Here is a 22,922-nt window from a genome sequence, read left to right as displayed (position 1 = left end):
GCTGCACTTGGATTTTTATTCCCACTTTACAGTATATCAATACAATGGATGGTGTCATTCAAAAGTACAACTCTTCGTACAAAAAAAAAACACATGTAAAATAATTAAAATAAACGGTTTGGCTCTTGGGAGAATGAGAAAAAAAATGAGAGCAAACAGAAAATTGTCGTGAAGGAGTTAAAGGCAAGAGAACAAACTTTATAATTTTATTTAATCCCTTCCTACAAGGCCAATTTTCATTTTTACAATTTCATTTCTCCCTGCCTTTCTTCCAACAGTGATGAAACTTTTTTTTTTTTTCTATCGACATAACTGAGGATTTTTTCGCTTTTTGCAGCATTTTACCATAGCTGTGGAGTACATATGACATACTGGCTGCTTTTCATTGAATTTAGAAACTGTGGCCACCAAAATAGCAATTCTGGTATTTCAATTTATTTTAAGGGTTAGTTTAAACAGACTTTTGTGGATGTGGGGATGCTTTTTTTTTTTTTTTTTTAAATGGAGCAATTCCAACTCAAGTCCTCAATGAAAAAGACTAAACATGATCAGTATTCTAGGCAAAATGATAATTTGAGATTTCATAGGGGTACAGAGAAGGCAGCCATGGGGTCCTTCACAGGCCTCCAGTGATAACCCATGACTGTGTGGTGATTGGAAATGGTGTTGTGTGGTGTCTGAATCCAGACACTTAATTCACAGTTATTGACAGTGGCATTTAAGGGGTGAAACAGCAACAACTGGAGCTTGCTGTGGGCACTGACGGCTGTATATAAACTGGACCCTGCCAGAGGCATGGATTACGGTCAACATCAAAGATGCCCTCCGATTTAGAAAACCAAGCAGTCATTGTTCTCCATAGTTATAAAAAATGAATGTCTTCAGAACCACAGGAAAGCTTTATCGGCTATAGGGCACTGATAAAACATTGTAACGTGTATGACACATTTAAATGGTTTGTATCCTATAGGATAGAGCAAAACGCTCTTATTGTTGGGGGGGGGGGGTCTCTGGCTCCCACCAGTTTTGAGAATGGGGTTCCGCACAATGTAAAGAAAGTGGAGATGAAGCATGCCCACCTCTGCTCTACTCACACTCAGTCAGAAAGAGTTGGTGAAATTAAGACCACCTTCTCTACTTCTCTACCACATCTCCCCAATACTCTTCCAAGGAAATCAGTCAGTGGGATCAACCATCCTAAGCATTCTACTGATCGGATGTCTTATTCCAGAGAAATCCACCTTTTTTGTTACAGATGAATGAGTTGTCTCCTCTTCCTGACATGGCCAATATCTGCTTCTTTGTTCTTCATTTTTACGCCAATCCTTCCAAGAGCCATACATTTTTTTCCTTCTGTTTAAAAAGATGTTTGCGGGCTTGTTTTAGGAGGGACGAGTTGTATTTTTCGATCGGAGGAGTTGCGTGAAGGCTCATTTTTTGAGGCAAGACTTTTTATTGTTTTATTGATACCATTTTTGGGGTAGATGAGATTTTGATGGCATACATTTCTTTTGGTACTGAGGCAAGAAAAAAAAATGCAATTTTGGCTTTTTTCCTCCCCGTCTACCGACTAGGATGATTATTTTTATATTTTGATAGATTAGACTTTTCTGGACACATTGATATCACATGAGCATTTGTCTATTATCCTTATATTTAACGGGGAAAAGGAAAGTGACTAATTTTTCCTGTATGGGACTTGAACCTGTGATTGTCTGATTGCTTCTGCTATATGTTGCAATACGCCAGTATTGCTGCATAAAAGGAAAAAAATCAGGGTCTCCTTTGAAGCCCAGCCACAGACTAGGATTCTAGGGAGCTCCGTAATGACAAGAATAGAGATCTTCAACAGCTGATGGGCGTACAGAATGATGAGGCCCCCATGCCAGCGCACAGTTAATGACGCTGTCAAAGTTTGACAGTGGTATTTGACTGGCTAAAAATTGCAAGGTGAAGCTCCAAGAGGAAAAATATTCACTAATGAAAATTTTTTCTGGTTTTGCGTTTGTTTTTCGCTCCCCTCCTTCCCAGAAATATAACTTTTTCCCTCACTATGGACATGTGAGGGCTTGTTTTTTGTGGGACGACTTATACTTTTGAACGACAACATTGGTTTTACCATGTTACGTATTAGAAAACGGGAAAAAAATTCCAAGTGTGGTGAAATTGCAAAAAAGTGCAATCCCACACTTTGTTTTGCTTTTTTACGAATATTTACTAAATGCTAAAACTGACCTGCCAATGTGATTCTCCAGGTCATTACAAGTTCATAGACACCAAACATGTGCAAGTAGTATTTTATCTAAGTGGTGAAAAAAAATTCCAAACTTTGTTAAAAAAAAATTGCGCTTTTTCCGAGACCCGTAGCGCCTCCATTTTTCATGATCTCAGGTTGGGTGAAGGCTTATTTTTTGCGTGCCGAGCTGACTTTTTAATTATACCATTTTGGTGCAGATACGATCTTTTGATCGTCAAGTATTGCATTTTAATGCAATATCGTGGCGAGCACAAAAACCCCCAAAAAATGTAATTCTGGAGTTTTGACTTTTTCCTCGCTACGCAGTTGACTCTATATATGAGTTTCACTTTTTGTATTGAAGAACTGAAATAAATTAACTTTTTGATATTCGAATTTTTTAGGAAGCACCTGTATGTGTAGCATAACGATCTCAATAGATCTGCAATGAATGGCACAGGGGTCTTCTGAAGACCTTGGCTGTCATGCCAACCCATCAGCTCCCCGCGATCATGAGACAGGGGCGCCAATGGGCAGGGTTTGTGACTCGCCTCCGGTAACCACAAATTAAATGAAGCTGTCAAATTGACAGCGGCATTTGACATGTTAACAGCCACGTATGGTTCAGCTGTCATGTGCCTGAAAAGATGGGGGCTCAGCGTCGTAGCCCGCATCAAAAGGGAGGAAGGCGACCTATGATGTACCTATACGTCATAGGTCGTCAACGTGCTAAAATCCAAGGGGAATAATTCCTAAACTTAGTTTAGGAGTTGGATAATTCATTAGAAAGCCTATCATTATCGCTGCAGTTCCTTTTAAATTTTGAAAATTCCCCATTGGTATAGATTTTAAAGCATTCTTGGGATGACTACTAGATGCATGAAAAATAGTGTTGCAAGGCAAAGACCTTTCAATTGAAAATCCAAAAACAAAATGTGCGTGGGATAAAAATTAAAAACAGAGATTACAATTAAGATACTGCATGAATTATGGTATGATAGACATTCCAGATGGCATATCAATGATGTATCTGCCATACCAGAACACAGACAAAAATGGGTTGTCAGGAACATACAAATAATTCTCCCAAAAGAATATCACTGTAGAAAGAAATTTCTCCAGCGAGGTAAAATAAAACTTCATTTATTTGTAATGCATTAAAAAGGCATGTAGAGAGCACAGAGAAATCAGGATGCATTCCCGACCAACGCGTTTCGACTGAGGTCTTAAAGGGATCTATCACCTATTTAGCATATAAGATGCAGCCACCGCCATCAGGGGCTTATCTACTGCAGTGCACAGCCGCCGGGAAAGGTCAGAGATGTCCGGCGCCTGCGCACTGCAGTACGCTGCTCTCAACATGGCAGAGCGGTACGCCTGCACCGGAGCCGCGACAGGACGCAAAGAAGAGGACGTCACTGCTAGAAGATGGGAGGCGCCGGACCGCGACAAACATCAGACCCGGACCGCCCCTGGGTGAGTATAATATAACTCGTTTTTCTTATCTTTCAGGTTACATCAGGGGCTTATCTACAGCATTACTGAATAGTTGACAGATTCCCTTTAATCATGGTTACAAGGACAATCACTAGATTAGCCAATGATGGTTCACATTTCTTTTTTGGGATCTTCAATTGAATGGTGTTGATAAAATTACGTCCACTTTTTCCAAACCTTTGTCTGGCAATACTAATCTTCATGCATCTGTCATCCCAATCATAATACAAAAGCTATACTGGTGGTGGAAATTTACAAAAATTAAAAGGAACTACAGCGATAACGATAGGCTAATGAATTATCTAATTTCAAAACTAAAATTAGCAAAGATGGGTTACTCCACATTGGATTTTAAATAGGGCTGCTGAAATGGTTAGTAGAAAAAAAAATTAAATGATCTCTTTATCCCTTTTCATAATAAACTTTCCTAAACATTAAAACCTGTCCTTTCACTACAATTCAGTCCCCAGTTCTAACAGATTAAATCCATTGTCCATAGATTTCTACCAATACTATACGAGGACATCATTCTCTCTACTCTGCTTCATTCAGCCTATTCTGTTGAAGCCACAGGGGCGAAATCCATAGGCAGTACTTTTCTCCAAGTTTATTTAATTCTAATAAACCACATAGAACTTGGTTGGACGGTGAGGGTTTCTTCAAAATGCGATAGGGACAAGGTAGAACATGTCAATATGCATGTGTCACTCAACATTTTGCTAATCCTAATGAGTTGAACACACTTTAGAATTAAGCAATTCATTAATTGTAATTCTTGGAATGTAGTCTACATCATACTGTTCGCAGTATAAAAAAAATGTAAGTCTGCTGTACCACTAGAAGATGAAAAGTGCCTATTTCTGAACATCTTTCCGATTTTAGTTGTGTGACTAATTCTCACTGTAGCATTTCACTTGTGACACTTCATTCACCAACATCATCATCGCAGGTTTTAGGAATCAAAAGGGAAAAGGGTCAACACTGCAAACAGAGGTGGAGGCACTAGGAGACACCTGCTTACCACGCAAGCAGTTTTGGATTTACAACCTAACAACTTCTTGTTGCTTACGCAAAGAAATTATGTTTCATTACTGAATATTTTTCCTCTGCCTCATTACGTCTCATGTAATTTTTTTTTTTGTATTTCGATTTTATATTCAGATTGTCATGTGATGTTTATATATATTGTCATTGGTGCTTTGCAGTATAAATGAATTGTGGAAGTTCAGGTAATTTAGCCCTAACAAAGAACGCCGACCAAGCGCATTCAAAATACATTGCTTATGTATAACCGTGACATGGAATCTTATTTATTTTTCCATTAAAGATTTTTGCATTTTTCTTCCTTTCTTTCCTTACGTTTGGTCCCATGGTATCCTCTGCTTCAGTATGCCTTGAGCCTTGGTGAGCTGGTTTCTTTTACTCATACCTGGTTATAACACAGCCATTGCCTGCTCCATAAGTCCCGCTACCGACTGGCAAATGTCAGTAAGGTGTTAAGTTCATTTCTATTATACTGTGCTAGTTCTGAGCTCACTGCAAAGCTGTGTGATAATGGAACAAAGGGTCAGCAATTACTTGTCTCACACAGATAACACCATATTTAATTTAAAATACCACATTTTGCGCATTATAAGACGCACTCCAAATTTTGGGGAGGAAAAGCCGAAAAAAACGCTTTACATAAAATGGTGGTGCATCTTATAGCCCAATTTTACGGCAGCTGCGGTGGAGCAGGCTCACAGAAGGCCTGCGGCGGCATAAGAGTGGGGTGACGGTTGCAGGCTTGCACCGCCGGGACACCCCCTCCTACAAGCTTGGGGTACCCAGCGTCACCCCACTCCTGCCGATTGCCCCCCTAGAGCAGCGAACCTGCTTTCTGTTACCCCACTCTACCGCAGCCTGTAAACTACATTGGGATTATAAGACACACCCATTTTCCCCACAAATTTTTTGGGGAAAAGGTGCGTCTTATAATCCGAATAATACGGTAAGCTTTGGGGGCAGATTCTCACACAGATCAGTATCCAGCCCATAGATATTAACAGCTCATTTGCACATCAGTAAAACATGGATTTCTCTGGAGTAAGACATTGGATCGAAGATATTAAGGTATCCGTTTATTCAACTTTCTGTGATCTGCATGCTCCTATGGACGGCTTAGCAGGATTGTCCTACTGACCGATTCCCTTTAACTCACTTCTTCAGCAAAACAGACCTTGTAAAGAAACTTGAAAACTATTCTTCTCTACACGACTATGGAAGCAGCTTCTCTCCTGTGTGATTTTTGTAGCTTGTGATCCCTGGAGGCAAAGGTCTAGATTTCAGCTGTCGCAGTCTCTTATTTATTAAGGTCATGTTTATTGTACTTGTGGTCTATATTGTGCGTGCATATTATATAGTCAATCCCCTCTGGATTTCATATGTACAGCACCATGGAAGTTAAGAGCATTACACATTAAGAAACAAAAGTAGTGATGAGGTGATGAGGATGAACCAAAGTATATTACATGCAGATGTAAAACAGCAAACAGGGAAAAGCTACAGAAAGATGCCATATTTCATGCACAAAGGATGCAGCTTTAATCAGCACATTAGGGGGCAAGAGATGGGAAAAATAAGTGAGAAAATTGCTTGTCAAATGAGCAGGTAACAACTGTAGAAATTTTATGCTATGTATTGGTCTATAACATCCATGATAATAAAACTTTGATTATTGGAGAAGTAAATGAATGTATTTACCTGAATCCAAACGCTTTACGGGGGACTCGTCGTCATGTTCCGAATCTCCACATGAGCTCCTTGACCTTTTTCTTGGCTGCAGCAGTGTTTCCAACCTTGGAAGGACTACAGACAAAAAGGTTTTGGGCCCTAGCTGTGGTGAAGTTGGCTGGGTTTCATTGTTCTTTGCCGGCTTTTGGGGGCTTACACTTTTTGATTTGCGGAAGAGAATGGATGTACGTCTGTTTACATCAGCTGAGGACTCCGCTACTTCACAATCTGTGGAATCACTTAGATTACTGTCCTTAAGTAAATGTTCTGAATTGTGTCCATTTACCATTTCATCCTGAACAGTAGTGCTATGTAATTCATTATCAAATGTGACTCTTTTGTATAGTTTACTCTGCTCTGGATTGAGTTCTATTGGTTTGAGGGTTGGTGGTTCTGAATTAGTCTCCGAGTTTGACGGCAGAGGTAATGCATCAGATGGTTCAAGTTTAGGGGGAGATTTATCTCCTGAAAAATTATAAATAAAGTGCCATTTATGAAAACTGTATGAAACGATAAAACGTTCTCTATGATACAAATCTAATCAACTTAAGAAGGTTCACTTAAAACAGTAACAAATTGTACAGAAAACAGTAAAACACTTAACACGACTGGTCTGACCATCGATATATGAAAGGCAAGGCACAACCAAAATTGGAGCAAAACCCAAGTATGCTTAACAGATCTTTCAATTTAGTCAAAAACACAGAATTGGAATTTTAATTTGATTTTTCCTTGTGAATAAACCCGCTATCTAGGAAGTCCTACTACACCAAATAGAAACTTTAAGTCCTCATGTGTTGAATAGGCTGTCAGATACGCTGCTGTATTGGCGAGATGCCACTTTCTTCATGAGTGGGATGAAACATACAGGCAGGAATGTTCCCATGGTAGCAAGTGATAGCATATGCCTAGGATATAAGAGTTCAGGGAAGACCACATTCTCAGAATGAGGGGAATGCAGCACGGGCAGTCCTTTCCTGCACGGCAGGTCTGTTCCAGATCCTTGCAGAGGACGTGCTTGAGAACACTGCAGAAATGACTGCTACCAAATGATATAACATCACTTTCTATTACATGAAAACCTCCAAAGTAGAGTCACATAAAATGAATTCAGAAGGTTAACATCCAATGGACTGAAGTACAATGAGCTAATAAGTCACTGAGGAGAGTAGTGCATAATAATGATGATGAACTTAAAAGGGATCTCCAAGCAAATGTTTTGGTTGACATTTCCATAAGGATGGGTCATCAACATCCAATCGGTGGGGCTCCGACATGCATCGATTGGCACTGTGCAATGTCTACATCTGGCTGCTATCAGAGCTGCAGCTTATCAGTGTGGGTGTAGGGTGTCAAATATTGATAACCTATCCTGAGGCTAGGGCAATAACAATTTGACTGAAGAACCCCTTAAAAGAAATGAGAAAAATAATACTGTACATGCTATGGTACTCACAGTGCTTGGTTCTGTGGACACATGCGGTTAGCCCTGATTATGATGCAATTACCATTTTCCACCTTAAGGGGGCATCTTGTGGATGCAGTAACATTCTGTAGTATTATTGCAGTAGGTCATCATTGGCCACTAGCTGTTAAAGTGGTTGTCCATTACTAAGACAGCCCCTTCTCATTACCCACGCTTGGCCCCGATAAAATAAAAAGCTTATACTCCCCACCCGTGCTGGTGCCGTTCCTGCACGTGGCGACAACGAAGGAACGGCGCCGGCACCAAAGCAGAGTATAAGCTTTTTTTTTTTTTTCTTCATTTTATCATGGCCAAGCAAAAGAGAAAGGGTTGGTGGATAACCCCTTTATGAGGGGTTGTAGGTAATTTAGCTGAAATAACTGTGATGACATTTCCCACTAGATCAGTTACCTTTTCATACAATTTTAAAGTTGAGATGTTAAGTTGAGAAACTTTGTAACTATTTTGCATCAATTTCAAGATCTTATTTTTTCTGTTTTTACTATACTTGTGTACAAGTCAGGATTCTGCTGGCTTCTTTATAGAAGTAAATCACTTTTCTGCCATTTACTATGCAACTGAACAGCTTTGTTCTAACTGTGTAAGTTCATGTAAGCTCGCGCAATGCATGGCTGGCTGGCAACTGGAATCCAGCAGAACTGGGAACAAAAGTTTCCAAACAGTAAAGCGCAATTAATAACTGGTACAAAATAAGTAAAGCAAACAATTTTCAAAGGGATCTAAAAAGGGATCCAGTCATGTTGTCATACAGTCATCCTCAGCTGGATGTTGGGAGGAATAAATTCAATTTCTTCCTAACAGCCGGGCATTCAGTGTGGTAGCCGCACAGATTTAGAAAGCAATTAATCTGCAGGTTAAGAGTGTTTTTTGACGTGACAGGTTCCCTTTTAAGAGGATCTTACACCAGTTAGAGCATGTTAATCTGACCACATCATGGTAAAGCAGTAGGTGCACAGCTGAACTAAATACATTTTTTATTTTTTTAATTCCTGTTATAGTTCAATGGGGATTATTAAATTTGACTCTAGTAGTGTGTACCTTCTCCCCTGCACGAGGCTGACCAATCATAAGCAGGCAGCAACATACAGGAGAAAAAAAAAAGAAAACAAGCACTCCGTTCTTCTCACTGATCCCTGCAGCTACTGTGTAGGAAAACAGCACAGCTGAGTTGTGTGAAGAAAAAGCAGCTATAAAAATTCCAACCTTTAGGCTGTGTGCCCACGTAAGCGTTTTTTTGGCGTCTTAAGCGTTTTTACCAGCAAAAACGTTAAAAAAAATCGCTTAAAAGCAGCATCCCATTCATTTTAATGCATTCTGCACTTTGTGCATATTGATGCTTTTTTTCCGCAGCATGCTCATTAATGTTGCGTAAAAGTCCGCGTTTGTAGCTATTTTCTATGTGTCTGCGGACGCGCGGAAAAAAACGCATCAAAAACGTGTGGAAAACGTGAGTTTTCTGGGAAGGAGACCGATTTTGATGCAGAAATTTTCTGCATACGTGGGCACATAGCATTATTTTGTCCTTGTTAAAAAGTGCATGATACAGAGAGAACCAAGTTACCCATCATTGCCAGGTCTCAACTCACTGTAATCAGCATGGTAGGAGGGGTGAGCGCTGATATCACAGAGATGACATCTGGAAGTTCTTGTAGTGAAGCATAACTCCTCTCTGCTCAATCTCTACACAGAAGCTGATGAGATCATTGAGGAGAGGAAGGCGTGATTTATTCGCCCCTGTCTGGTTACGACTGGCCAACCTCCTGCAAGGGAAGGAGTACACACCCAAAGACAAAACTCTGGCAACGCCAAGCTAAACCTCACATTAATTATAACCTAAAATTTTACAAGCTAATATTTCCACAATGGATGAACAAGGGAGTAATTATAAAATAAAAACGGTTTCATTTAGCTGTGCAGCTACTAATCCATAATGTGGCCAGTGTAACATGCTCAAACCGGTGAAATGTTTACTGTACAGGGGTTGTAAAAGTAAAGTACATTGCTTGTCAGCTTCCTGGCCATAATGCTTGTCAAGGGCAATGCGCTCCTTAAGACTGACTGTTCAAGTTGGTGGTATTGGAGAAGTGCAGAGGAACTGAAACTGGCCAGAAACAATGAGACGGCTTGTTTCAGAGCAGCACTTACAAGCTCTATAGCATGAAAGTCTTTGCAGATGCACCGACAGTAGTTTTTAGCCCAAGTATGAAGCCATATGACATTTAAGACAATAATCTTGCTGTTGGTGGGCACAATATATATCTCAAACACCCTACACGAATTGTTCAGTTAAGGCTAAAGTACAGTAGGAAATCTGAAAGGCTTAATCAATGAATGCAAGGATCTAACCCTCTACAGATGACTCAGCTTAGTTTGAGGATAGTATTCTATCACCATTTGTATAAAAGCTACTTTGCTAGGATAATGTTAAAAAATAAATTAAAAAAAAAACAGTCAGAATCCCAGGTAAAAAAAAAAAAAATGATCCACTGAGCACACCATATTGCAGGGTTCCTGGAGTTCGCTTATAAAAAACAAATAAAACCCTTCATGGCTTACCAAATTGGGCTGAAGGGCACAACATATGGCCCATTCATTGCTAGCTGAAGATGTGAGCACAATAGGATGCAAGTGAACAGCTGCTGGACCTGGGCAAGAAAAAAAAAAAAAAAAAAAAAATACGCTTCTCAAACAGGTCCCTGGAATTGATGCTTTGGTGCCACAACGAAGAGAATGTGGAAGATAGAGCAAAGAAAGAACTTCAGGGGAAAAAAAAAAAAAAAAATTCACAACCAAGTTACTGATTTCCTTTTGTGAGCAATCATGCACAGGGCTGGACGTTTTCATTCTTTCTATGGCCTGTCGCACTAAAAAGAAGCAGCTTATTTGAAAGCCCTGCCTTGCTTAATTTCATTTTTTAACAAAGTTAACAGCCAGTAATCTGACACACAGGATACAATTACAGGCTTTAAAAACAAAAAGAAAATATCTGAATGCACCTTGTCACTGCACTTGGAGGCCTGACCTTATAGCTTGGGACATTCATGTAAGAGAAAAAGCAGGATGGCACTCACCGTTCAGGTGAATCAAATCACTTTATTTCACATACACAAGGCATCGGCATAGGCACGGGAGCAATGTGCTGGAAGACGGACAACAGGTCCTGTTGAAGAGTATTGAGCGCGAAACAGCTGTTGTCCGTCTTCCAGCACATTGCTCCCGTGCCTATGCCGATGCCTTGTGTATGTGAAATAAAGTGATTTGATTCACATGAACGGTGAGTGCCATCCTGCTTTTTCTCTTTCTCCACAACGAAATGTTCTGTTTTTTTCAATATGGGATTGAGCACCCGTTCCAAGTGGGATTAAGAGGTTTTCTATTAATGTGAAAACTATATGTGCAGACATTCAGGGTATTTTTCCACACAACGGTGCCGGATATCTATTTTCTCAAATTGTGGACATTCATGTAAGGGTATGTGCCCACGATCCGGAGTTGTTGCAGGTTTGACGCTGCATACTAGTGCAGGGCCAAACCTGCAGGAGCCAGATGTCACAGCATAGTAGATGGAAAATCCTGTGTCCACTATGCGTGTACAGACACCCGCGGAGATGGACATGAGGCGCGTCTCTCCATACTGCAGCATGTCAATTTCTCTTGTGGAGATGCTAGTCTTCGCAAGAGAAATTACATCAATAGTATGTATTAGATGCGGTGAATCTGCATGATTCAGTAAACAGAGGATTCACGTGCGTTGTTCAACAGACGACAGCGGTTTCCAGATCGTGGGCACCCGGTCTTAATGACCACGGCTGAAAAAACCTTATCAGCAACTTTATTTTTTGTGTGTCTGCCTCTCCACATTTGTTTGTGCAACTTATTTTGTTTTGTCTGACGTAGCTGTAAAAGGCCTTATTTGATGCTATTTTTCACACCGTTTAGGGGTTCACATCAATTACTGCGAGAGATGTAGCATTTTCTTTTAATGATTATACATATTTATACTGTTCACAATTTACACTAAGTTTTTGTTTCCATTTATCCAGCCCCTCAGTCTTTTTTCTCTAATGTGGCAGTTGAAAAGGTAAAGGGAAACTGATGTGGGAACAGATCAGATCCCATGGTTTGCTATGGGACTGTACATATTCATAGAGCTGGGTTACATATACATTCACGTACACCCCTGTGGAGACCCCATGTGGTTGTCATGGCCGATCTGCCATGAGCGCCTCCCAGTGCTCATAGATGATCATTTTAGCTACACGTAGCAGGGCTGCAGCTCTACTCTGTGTAGCACAAGCTTCAGCTTCAAGTCTCCTAAGGAGACTATTGAAGCATGTAAAAAGTCAAGAAAAAGTTTTTAAAAACCATTAAGAAAAAGTTCAAATCAACCCCCCCCCCAAAAAAAAAAAAAAAATCATAAACGCCAGAATTACATTTTGTTGGTTGCCACAAAGATAAAAACGTCAGCTCGGTGCGCAAAAAAATTAACACTCACCCAGCCTCAGAACCCAAAAAAAACATGTTGACCATAGCATCTATGTTTTGTTTGTTTTTTAAACTTTGGAAAAAAAAATTCACCACTTAACCCCTTCACTACCAAGGGTGGTTTGCACGTTAACTACCGGGCCAATTTTTACAATTCTGACCACTGTACCTTTATGAGGTCATAACTCTGGAACGCTTTCATGGATCCTGGTGATTCTGACATTGTTTTCTCGTGACATATTGTACTTCATGTTAGTGGTAAAATTGCATTCAAATAACTTGCGTTTATTTGTGAAAAAAACGGAAATTTGGCGAAAATTTTGAAAATTTCGCAATTTTCCAACTTTGAATTTTTATGCCCTTAAATCACAGCGATACGGCACACAAAAAACTTAATACATAACATTTCCCACATGTTTACTTTACATCAGCACAATTTTGCAACCAAAATTTTTTTTTGCTAGGAAGTTATAAGGGTTAAAAATTGACCAGCGATTTCTCATTTTTGCAACACCATTTTATTTTTAGGGACCACTTCACATTTGAAGCCACTTTGAGGGGTCTATATGATAGAAAATACCCAAAAGTGACACCATTCTAAAAACTGCACCCCTCAAGGTGCTTAAAACCACATTCAAGAAGTTTATTAACCCTTTAGGTGCGTCACAGGAATTTTTTGAATATTAAAAAAAAAAATGAACATTTAACTTTTTTTCACAAAAAAAATACTTCAGGTTCAATTTTCTTTATTTTACCAAGGGTAACAGGAGAAATTGGACTGCAAAAGTTATTGTGCAATTTGTCCTGACTACGCTGATGCCTGATATGTGGGGGGGAACCACTGTTTCGGCGCATGGCAGAGCTCAGAATGGAAGGAGCGCCGTTTGACTTTTTCAATGGAAAATTGGCTGGAATTCAGATCGGACGCCATGTCACGTTTGGCGAGCCCCTGATGTACCTAAACAGTGGAAACCCCCCACAAATGACACAATTTTGGAATCTAGACCCCCCAAGGAACTTATCTAGATGTGTGGTGAGAACTTTGAACCCCCAAGGGCTTCACAGAAGTTTATAACGTACAGCAGTACAATTAAAAAATCATATTTTTTCCACAAAAATGATCTTTTCACCCTCAATTCTTATTTTTCCAAAAGTAACAGGACCCTAAAAGATATTGTGCAATTTATCCTGAGTACGCTGATACCCCACATGTGGGTGTAAACCACTATTTGGGCGTATGGCAGAGCTCGGAAGGGAAGCAGCGCCATTTGACGTTTTTGGCTGGAATTGAGATCGGACACCATGTCGCATTAGGAAAGCCCCTGATGTACCAAAACAGTAGAAACCCCCCACAAATGACACCATTTTGGAAACTAGACCCCCCAAGGAACTTATCTAGATGTGTGGTGAGCACTTTGAACCCCCCAGTGCTTCACTGAAGTTTATAACGTCCGGGCGTGAAAATAAAAAAAATCGTATTTTTTCCACAAACATGATCTTTTAGTCCCCATTTTTTTTATTTTCCCAAGGGTAACAGGAGAAATTGGACCCCAAAAGTTGTTGTCCAATTTGTCCTGAGTACGCTGATACCTCATATGTGGGAGAAAACTACTGTATGGGCACACGTCGGGGCTCGGAAGGGAAGTAGTGACGTTTTGGAATGCAGACTTTGATGGAATGGTCTGCGGGTGTCATGTTGCGTTTGGAGAGCCCCTGATGTACCTAAACAGTGGAAACCCCCCACAAGTGACCCCATTTTGGAAACTAGACCCCCTAATGAACTTATCTAGATGTGTGGTGAGCACTTTGAACCCCCCAGTGCTTCACAGAAGTTTATAACGACCGGGCGTGAAAATAAAAATATCGTATTTTTTCAACAAACATCATCTTTTAGTCCCCTTTTTTTTATTTTCCCAAGGGTAACAGGAGAAATTGGACCCCAAAAGTTGCTGTCCAATTTGTCCTGAGTACGCTGATATCTCATATGTGGGAGAAAACTACTGTATGGGCACACGTCGGGGCTCGGAAGGGAAGTAGTGACGTTTTGGAATGCAGACTTTGATGGATTGGTATGCGGGTGTCATGTGCGTTTGGAGAGCCCCTGATGTACCTAAACTATTGAAACTCCCCACAAGTGACCCCATTTTGGAAACTAGACCCCCCACGGAGCTTATCTAGATGTGTGGAGAGCACTTTGAACCCCCAAGTGCTTCACAGAAGTTTATAACGCCTGGGCGTGAAAATAAAAACAACATTTTTTTCCGCAAAATTATATTTTTGCCCCCAATTTTTTATTTTCCTAAGGGTAACAGGAGAAATTGGACCCCAAAAGTTGTTTTGTAATTTGTCCTGAGTAGGCTGATACCCTACATGTGGGGGTAAAACACTGTTTGGGCACATGGCAGAGCTTGGAAGGGAAGGAGCACCATTTGACTTTTTCAACGCAGAATTGGCTGGAATTGAGATCAGACGCCATGTTGCCTTTGGAGAGCACCTGATGTGCCCAAACAGTGGAAACCCCCAATTATAACTCCAACCCTAACCTCAACACACCCCTAACCCTAATCTGAGCCCTAGCCCTAACCCTATCCCTAACCCTAACCCTAGCCCTAACCCTAGCCTTAACCCTAGCCCTAGCCCTACCCTAACCCTAACCCTAGCGGGAAAATGGAAATAAATACATTTTCTTTTAGTTTTATTATTTTTCTCTAACTAAGGGGGTGATAACGGGGGGTTTGATTTACGATTTATGGCGGTTTTTATGTTTGGCAGCTGTCGCACGCTAAAAGACGCTTTTTATTGTAAAAATAGTTTTTGCATCACCACATATTGTGAGCTATAATTTTTCCATATTTTGACCCACCGAGTCATGTGAGGTCTTATTTTTTGCGGGACGAGTTGTCGTTTTTATTGGTACCATTTTCGGGCACGTGACATTTTTTGATCGCTTTTTATTCCGATTTTTGGGATGCAGAATGAACAAAAACCAGCTTTTCATGAATTTCTTTTGGGGGGTGCGTTTACACCGTTCCGCGTGCGGTAAAATTGATAAAGCGTTTTTATTCTTCGGGTCAGTACGGTTACAGCGATACCTCATTTAGGTGGTTTTTTTTATGTTTTGTCGGTTTTTTGCAATGAAAACAATTTTATATAAAAAATAATTATTTTTGTATCGCTTTATTCTGCGAGCTATAACTTTATTTTTTTGCGGATGATGCTGTATGGTGGCTCGTTTTTTGCGGGACAAGATGACGTTTTCAGCGGTACCATGGATATTTATATGCGTCTTTTTGATCGCGCGTTATTGCACTTTTTGTTCGGTGGTATGATAAATCATTATTTTTTGCTTCGTTTTTTATTTTTTAAGGGGTTCGCTAAAGGGGTTAACTAATGGGACAGTTTTATAGGGCAGGTCATTACGGACGCGGCGATACCAAATGTGTACTTTTATTGTTTTGTTTTTTTTTTTATTTTCAAAAAATGGATTTATTGGGGAATATTTTTTTTTTTTTTAACTAATTTATTTAGCGATTTTTTTAAAATTATTTTTAACACTTTTTTTTTTTTTTTTTACTTTAGTACCTTGTCCCAGGTGGGACATCACTGTCCTGTGACAGATCGCTGATCTGTCACATCACAGATCACTGTGACAGATCAGCGATCTGTCACAGGCACTGCTGCAGACTTCCTCATGCCTGCGCTTTGCAGGCACTGAGGAAGCCAGCTTCCTCAGGCCCCCGTCGCCATCTTGGATTCGGGGGCCTGGAGGAAGGGAGTCCCCCGCAGCAGCGCTGCACATTGCGCTGCCGTGGGGGGCTCAGGGAAGCACGGAGGGAGCCCCCTCCCTGCCGATGCTTCCCTTTAACCCCCGGTACACCGCGATCGCGTTTGATCGCGGTGTGCAAGGGGTTAACGTGTCGGGGGCGGTCCGTGACCGCCCCTGACACATTGTGCCGGGTGTCAGCTATGATAATTAGCTGACACTCGGCCGCGATCAGCGGCGCTCACCACGTGGGCGCCGCTGATCGCGATGACGTAATATTCCGTCCATGGTAATTAGGTCCATGGTCACATGGACGGAATATTACGTCAATTGTAGGTAAGGGGTTAAAAAACCTTTTACATGTTTGGTATTTCTGAAATCTTAATAACCTGGAGAATGATAATGGCAGGTAAGTTTTAGCATTTGGTGAACACTAAGAAAAAAACGTTTTGAGCTTTACTGCAATTTCACAATACCTAGACATTCCCTTTAAAAATATACATTATAATAATAACAATAACATTATTAATAAGAGGATATGGACACTTTCAGAGAGAATTTTTTTTTCTCAAATACATGTACCGCATTTTTCAGACTGTAAGATGCACATTTTTCCTCCCAAAATTTGGAGGAAAATGGGTGCATCTTATATTCCAGATGTATCTGCTGTGGATGGGGAGGTGGGGGAGTAACAATGGCGGAGCAGTGGGTCACAAGAGGCAGAAGCCAGCTGCTGTGGCTAACAGCTGTGCCCATTGCTAAAGAGAAATGAATATTTACTGCTCCCCACGCCCATAACCCCCCAACTTCTATGCAGTGGGTGGGACTATAGGAGTGGAGATTAGTGAATATTCCTCTCTATCAGAAGGCACAGTATCACGTGTACCCGCTGTTAAAGGAAATGAATATTCTCTGCTCTCCTCTCCCATCGGTGCAGAGAGCATGGAATATTCACTGTCTTTAATAGCAGGCAGTGTTAGCTGCAGTGTTAGCTGCAGCCGCCGCTTCCTGCGGAGGCTGGCCAATCACGTGTGCCCGCTATTAAAGTGTAATGAATATTCACTGCTCCACACGCCTCGATGACATCACCGCCGCTCACTCAGGCTGAGCTCACAGTTCATACACCAGTGGTTCTCAGCCTGGACAGTTGCATCTTGGCACCATCCAGGTTGAAAACGGTTTATCCCATAGACAGGGATTACGTCGTAAGACAGAACGACGGGTAGGTGAGAGATATTATTTTGTTTTATTATAGAACGAGAGTTTCGGTGGAATAGAGGCGTTAGACGAGTATAACAGTGTTATTTTAAATAAAAAAAGTAAAAGTGTGTTTCGTTTTATTTCACATAAAGGACTTTATTCTAGCTGTCTGTTTATTTACATTACAACTATAGGATTATTAATGGATAGTTGTCTTATAGACGCCTCTCCATTACTAATCCATGGGCTTGATGTCACTGGACAATACAAAGGTGACATCAACCCCACAAATTTTAACACCACTTGCCACCGCTACAGGGCAAGTGGGAAGAGCTGGGCAAAGCACCAGAATTGGCACATCTAATAGATGTGCCTTTTCTGGGCGGCTGCGGGCTGCTATTTTTAGGCTTTGGGGGAGGGGGGGGGAGGCTCCAGTATCCACGCCCTTTACCAGCCTGAGAACAGCAGCCCCCAGCTGTCTGCTTTAGAAAGACTGGTTGTCAGAAATGGGGGAAACCCCATGCGTTTTTTTTATTATTTAAATAATTAAAAGATACGGCGTAGGGACCCCTCTATTCTTGATAACCGGCCTTGTTGAAGCTGACAGCTGAAGGGTGCTGCCCCCAACTGAGTTTTGCATAGTTGGTTATCAAAAATAGAGGGGGAACCCATGCCATTTTTTTTTATTTATTTACAGCGCAGGAGATGTCTGATGAAAACACCCATCAGCAGCTCCTGATCTCACTGTTATTAGAAGCAGCAGGTGTCAGATAATGGCAGCAGTAGTCCCATCAGATAACACCAGTGGCCGGAGGTAAACTTCATACCTCCGATCACATCTGAGTACTCACGCTGTCTTAACAGTGTGGGAACCACGGATCTCTGATCAGCAGGGATGATTTTACCGCCAATCAAAAGTGGTGTTTTCTGCACTGCAAAGACTGGATGTTCGGGCCCCCCATTCAAGTGAATGGGGTTCGGGTACTGTTCTGATACCCGAACTCTTTGTGACTAATCGGCTGAACCCAAATATACAGGTGTCCGCCCATCGCTAGTCTTATAGTCAGAAAAATACTGCTTTTGTGGCCTCAAAATTATTTTTGCAATTGTGTATCATTAAAACTTGGCAGTTTCTTCTGTAGACTACGTGATGCAGTCTATTGCTGACTGCAGCATGAGTTATCCAAGTGAGCACATTCTCATGAGGGAATAACGCTTACCTTCCTTCTTGAGAGCTCCTCTCATATGATTTATAACGAGATATTGAGAACTCTGGTCTTAAATCAGTTCAAAGGAAAAAAAATGTAAGCGTTAAAAACTCTCCCATCAGAATCAACTTACGGGCCATATCTGTTAAGGCTATCACAGACAGGTCATATATTATTAACAGTATCACAGTAGTAAAGCAATTTTCCGGAGACGGAAGTAAAAAAAGTTACAGTAGGTCATGTGTAATTAAAAAAAAAAAAAATAAAATAAAATACATAAAATCTTAACGGATTACTCCACAAGAACCCCACCAATTCAGAAAACTCTAAATGGAGAGGACGTCATATACGTGCTCCTGTGTCTTATTCGTTCTCTATGGGATTGCCATAGACTGTACAGTACTCAGTCATTTCCAGCATCCTCGTTCTTGGGATCAGTGGGGGTCCTGGTGATCAGAGCCATGGCATGCAGCAAGTTATTCCCTATTCTATGGATAGAGGATATTTGACAATTTGCGGAAACGCTTAAAAAACACGAGGTGGGCACACAGCCCAATTGTGTGATTGTGGGACTTTTAAAACTCAATCATGAAGGTGATATTTTAATAAAGAATCAAAGTTAAAGGGGTTGTCCAGGCTTTTCACAATCTCAGTGCATAGCTAGGCTGCAGAATGCTGACAATAAGTAAATTACCTTCTGTGGCCAGATTGCAGGGTTTGCTAGATATCATCTCTTGCTTGTAAGAAAAACGTCCAGGGGGGTGTGTTCTGGCATTGAAATGAGAACTGGTCGCTTCCTCCTCACTAGTTTCACTTTCCATAGATCACTGTTCAGCATGTGTCTGGGGGAGGAGCAGCTGCTCTCTGCACTGAGGCTGCAAGAGGGGGAGGATTTGTTACTGTGTGGGGAGGGATAGGCTTGTTCATGTGGACGGGGAGGGCCGGTAGCTATGGAGGGTGGGGTTGTTGCTATAGAGGGCAGGTTTTTAGTAGAGTAGGAGGAAACGACCAGTTCTCATTTCAATGCCAGAACACACCCCCCCCCGGACGTTTTTCTTACAAGCAAGAGATGATATCTAGCAAACCCTGCAAACTGGCCACAGAAGGTAAATTACTTATTGTCAGCATTCTGCAGCCCAGATATGCACTGAGATTATGTGAAAAGCCCGGACAACCCCTTTAAGTCACATTCACATGTTCAGTATTTAATCAGTTTTTTACCTCAGTATTTGTAAGCCAAAACAAGGAGTGGGTGATAAATACAGAAGTGGTGCCGTGTTTCTATTATACTTTTCCTCAGATTGTTCCCCTCCTGATTTTGGCTTACAAAAAGGGATATAAAGTACCAATAAAATACTGAAAGTGTGCACGTTGCATAAGCCCTTTTATTTTTCCAGTTTTCACAGCCACTGCTCCCTCTCCCAAAAGGCCCAGGATTCCCAGCTGTATTCCTGCTCCCAGTGTAGTCAGACTAAGCGCTTCCATTTCTCCAGCAGACCATAGACCTGGCACCCGAGGAGAGCACTTCTCCCCAGCTTAATCATATCACCTGATTTGCTGATTTCTTCTAAACATGATCTACATACAGTTAAGACCCCTTTACATTTAGCGATGCACCAGCGATCCGACCCGGTCAGGATCGCTGGTGCATCGCTAAATGATCGCTAGTGAGCTGTCACACAGGCAGACCTCACAGCGATGCAGCAGCGACGCAGCACATAATATTCACCTTTCACACACAGCGATCCTGACGTCCTCCCGCCTCCACGCATCGCTCGTCGGCGCCAGCAGGAAGCGCCGACGAGAAATGGAGCCGGACATTCTCGCGCGATCAGCGATGGACAGCGGGGGAGCCGGTCGGAGGTAAGTATCACACATAGCGATATCGCTAGCACGTCACAAAATCGGTGACGTTATAGCGATATCGCTAGCGATATCGCTAGCGATATCGCAATGTGTAAAACCCCCTTTAGGTCCATATATATTTGGACAGACAACATTTTTCTAATTTTGGTTCTAGACATTACCACAATGAATTTTAAACAAAACAATTCAGATGCAGCTGAAGATCAGACTTTCAGCTTTCATTTGAAGGGTATCCACATTAAAATTGGATGAAGGGTTTAGGAGTTTCAGCTCCTTAACATGTGCCACCCTGTTTTTAAAGGGACCAAAAGTAATTGGACAATTGACTCCAAGGCTATTTCATGGACAGATGTGGGCAATCCCTTCGTTATGTCATTCTAAATTAAGCAGATAAAAGGCCTGGAGTTGATTTGAGGTGCGGTGCTTGCATTTGGAAGGTTTTACTGTGAAGGAAACATGCAGTCAAAGGAGCTCTCCATGCAGGTGAAACAAGCCATCCTTAAGCTGCAAAAACAGAAAAAACCCATCCGAGAAATTGCAACAACATTAGGAGTGGCAAAATCTACAGTTTGGTAAACCTGAGAAAGAAAGCAAGCACTGGTGAACTCATCAATGCAAAAAGACCTGGGCGCCCACGGAAGACAACAGTGGTGGATGATCACAGAATAATCTCCATGGTGAAGAGAAACCCCTTCACAACAGCCAACCAAGGGAACAACACTCTCCAGGAGGTAGGCTTATCAATATCCAAATCTACCATAAAGAGAACACTGCATGAAAGTAAATACAGAGGGTGCACTGCACAGTGCAAGCCACTCATAAGAATCAAGAATAAAAAAGGATAAACTGGACTTTGCTAAAAAAAAAAAAAAAACATCTAAAAATGCCAGCACAGTTCTGGAAGAACATTCTTTGGACAGATGAAACCAAGATCAACCTCTACCAGAATGATGGAAAGAGAAAAGTATGGCGAAGGCATGGTACAGCTCATGATCCAAAGCATACCACATCATCTGTAAAACACGGCGGAGGCAGTGTGATGGCTTGGGCATGCATGTCTGCCAGTGGCACTGGGTCACTAGTGTTTATTGATGATGTGACATAGGACAGAAGCAGCCGAATGAATTCTGAGGTATTCAGAGCCATACTGTGTGCTCAGATCCAGCCAAATGCAGCCAAACTGATTGGTCGTCGTTTCATACTACAGATGGACAATGACCCAAAACAAAGCCAAAGCAACCCAGGATTTAAATAAAACAAAGAAGTGGAATATTCTTGAATGGCCAAGTCAGTCACCTGATCTCAACCCAATTGAGCATGCATTTCACTTGTTAAAGACTAAACGTCAGACAGAAAGGCCCAGAAACAAACAGGAATTGAAAACTACCGCAGTGAAGGCCTGGCAGAGCATCAAAAAGGAGGAAACACAGCGTCTGGTGATGTCCACGAGTTCAAGACTTCAGGCAGTCATTGCCAACAAAGGGTTTTCAACTAAGTACTAGAAATAAACATTTTATTTACAATTTAATCTGTCCAATTACTTTTGGTCCCTTTAAAAACAGGGTGGCACATGTTAAGGAGCTGAAATTCCTAAACCCTTCATCCAATTTTAATGTGGATACCCTCAAATGAAAGCTGAACGTCTTAACTTCAACTGCATCTGAATTGTTTTGTTAAAAATTCATTGTGGTAATGTCTAGAACCAAAATTAGAAAAATGTTGTCTGTCCAAATATATATGGACCCAACTGTAGATTTACAGCTAATTTAATGACATTACTAATAGAATGTATTGCAAAATTACAGTAACACCCCACAAAATGGTATTCAAGGACAGACATTTACTTTGTGCTATTTTATATGGTCAGAAAACCAGCTTGATGCATAAGGTTTGGATTTATGGTGAATATCTCTGTAAAGCAATCTGGAGGAGGAAGAACTCAGATTAGATCTCTAAAAATCCACAGATTTTGAGGCCCATGTGTATCTACCCCTAAGGCCTCTTTCACACTTCCGTTTTTTACAATCAGTCACAATCCGCCAGGTTTTGAAAAAAAACGGATCCTCAAATTTTTTTTGAGGATCCGTTTTTTTCCCATTGACTTGCATTAATGGCGGATTGTGACGGATTGCTGTCCGTTGCATCCGTTTTTTGTGAGGATCCGCCAAAAGTTGCTGTCCGTCACCATCCTCAAAAATTTCAAAACGGAGCTTGTAACGTTTTTTTCTCTGGCGGATCCTGCAAACACTGATTTATCCCGAATTTCTTTCTGGGTGCCGGACAAAAAAAAAAAATCTCTCTCTCTCTCTCTCTCTCTCTCTCTCTCTCTCTTCCCCCCCCCCCCCCCCGGCCAGCGATTCCTTTAAATTTCTTCATTTTCAGGATCCGTCTAAAAACGGATCCTGTGCC

The 22,922-nt window shown here is 41.3% G+C and overlaps 1 protein-coding gene across 6 annotated transcripts in view; it reads right to left on the bottom strand.

Moving 5' to 3' along the window:
- BRD1 (bromodomain containing 1) overlaps positions 1-22,922 on the bottom strand; it is a 68,216-nt gene that overhangs the window by 25,373 nt on the left and 19,921 nt on the right. For 3 of the 6 annotated variants that reach the window (XM_073573485.1, XM_073573482.1, XM_073573483.1), the window contains exon 8: positions 6,476-6,970. The exons of 1 other annotated variant lie outside the window; for it this stretch is intronic. In XM_073573485.1, the coding sequence (XP_073429586.1) occupies positions 6,476-6,970 (495 nt within the window). Of the gene's footprint in view, positions 1-4,391; positions 6,037-6,475; positions 6,971-22,922 lie in introns of those variants that run through there. 2 more of the 6 variants (XM_073573487.1, XM_073573488.1) reach the window with 2 other exon arrangements.

Source organism: Dendrobates tinctorius, unplaced genomic scaffold, assembly GCF_039654945.1.
Source record: "Dendrobates tinctorius isolate UK_male_01 unplaced genomic scaffold, ASM3965494v1 ptg000035l, whole genome shotgun sequence".
Taxonomy (NCBI): Eukaryota; Metazoa; Chordata; class Amphibia; order Anura; family Dendrobatidae; genus Dendrobates; species Dendrobates tinctorius.
The sequence above is the reverse complement of the archived record's forward strand: the minus strand, read 5'-3'. Positions and strand labels throughout refer to the sequence as shown.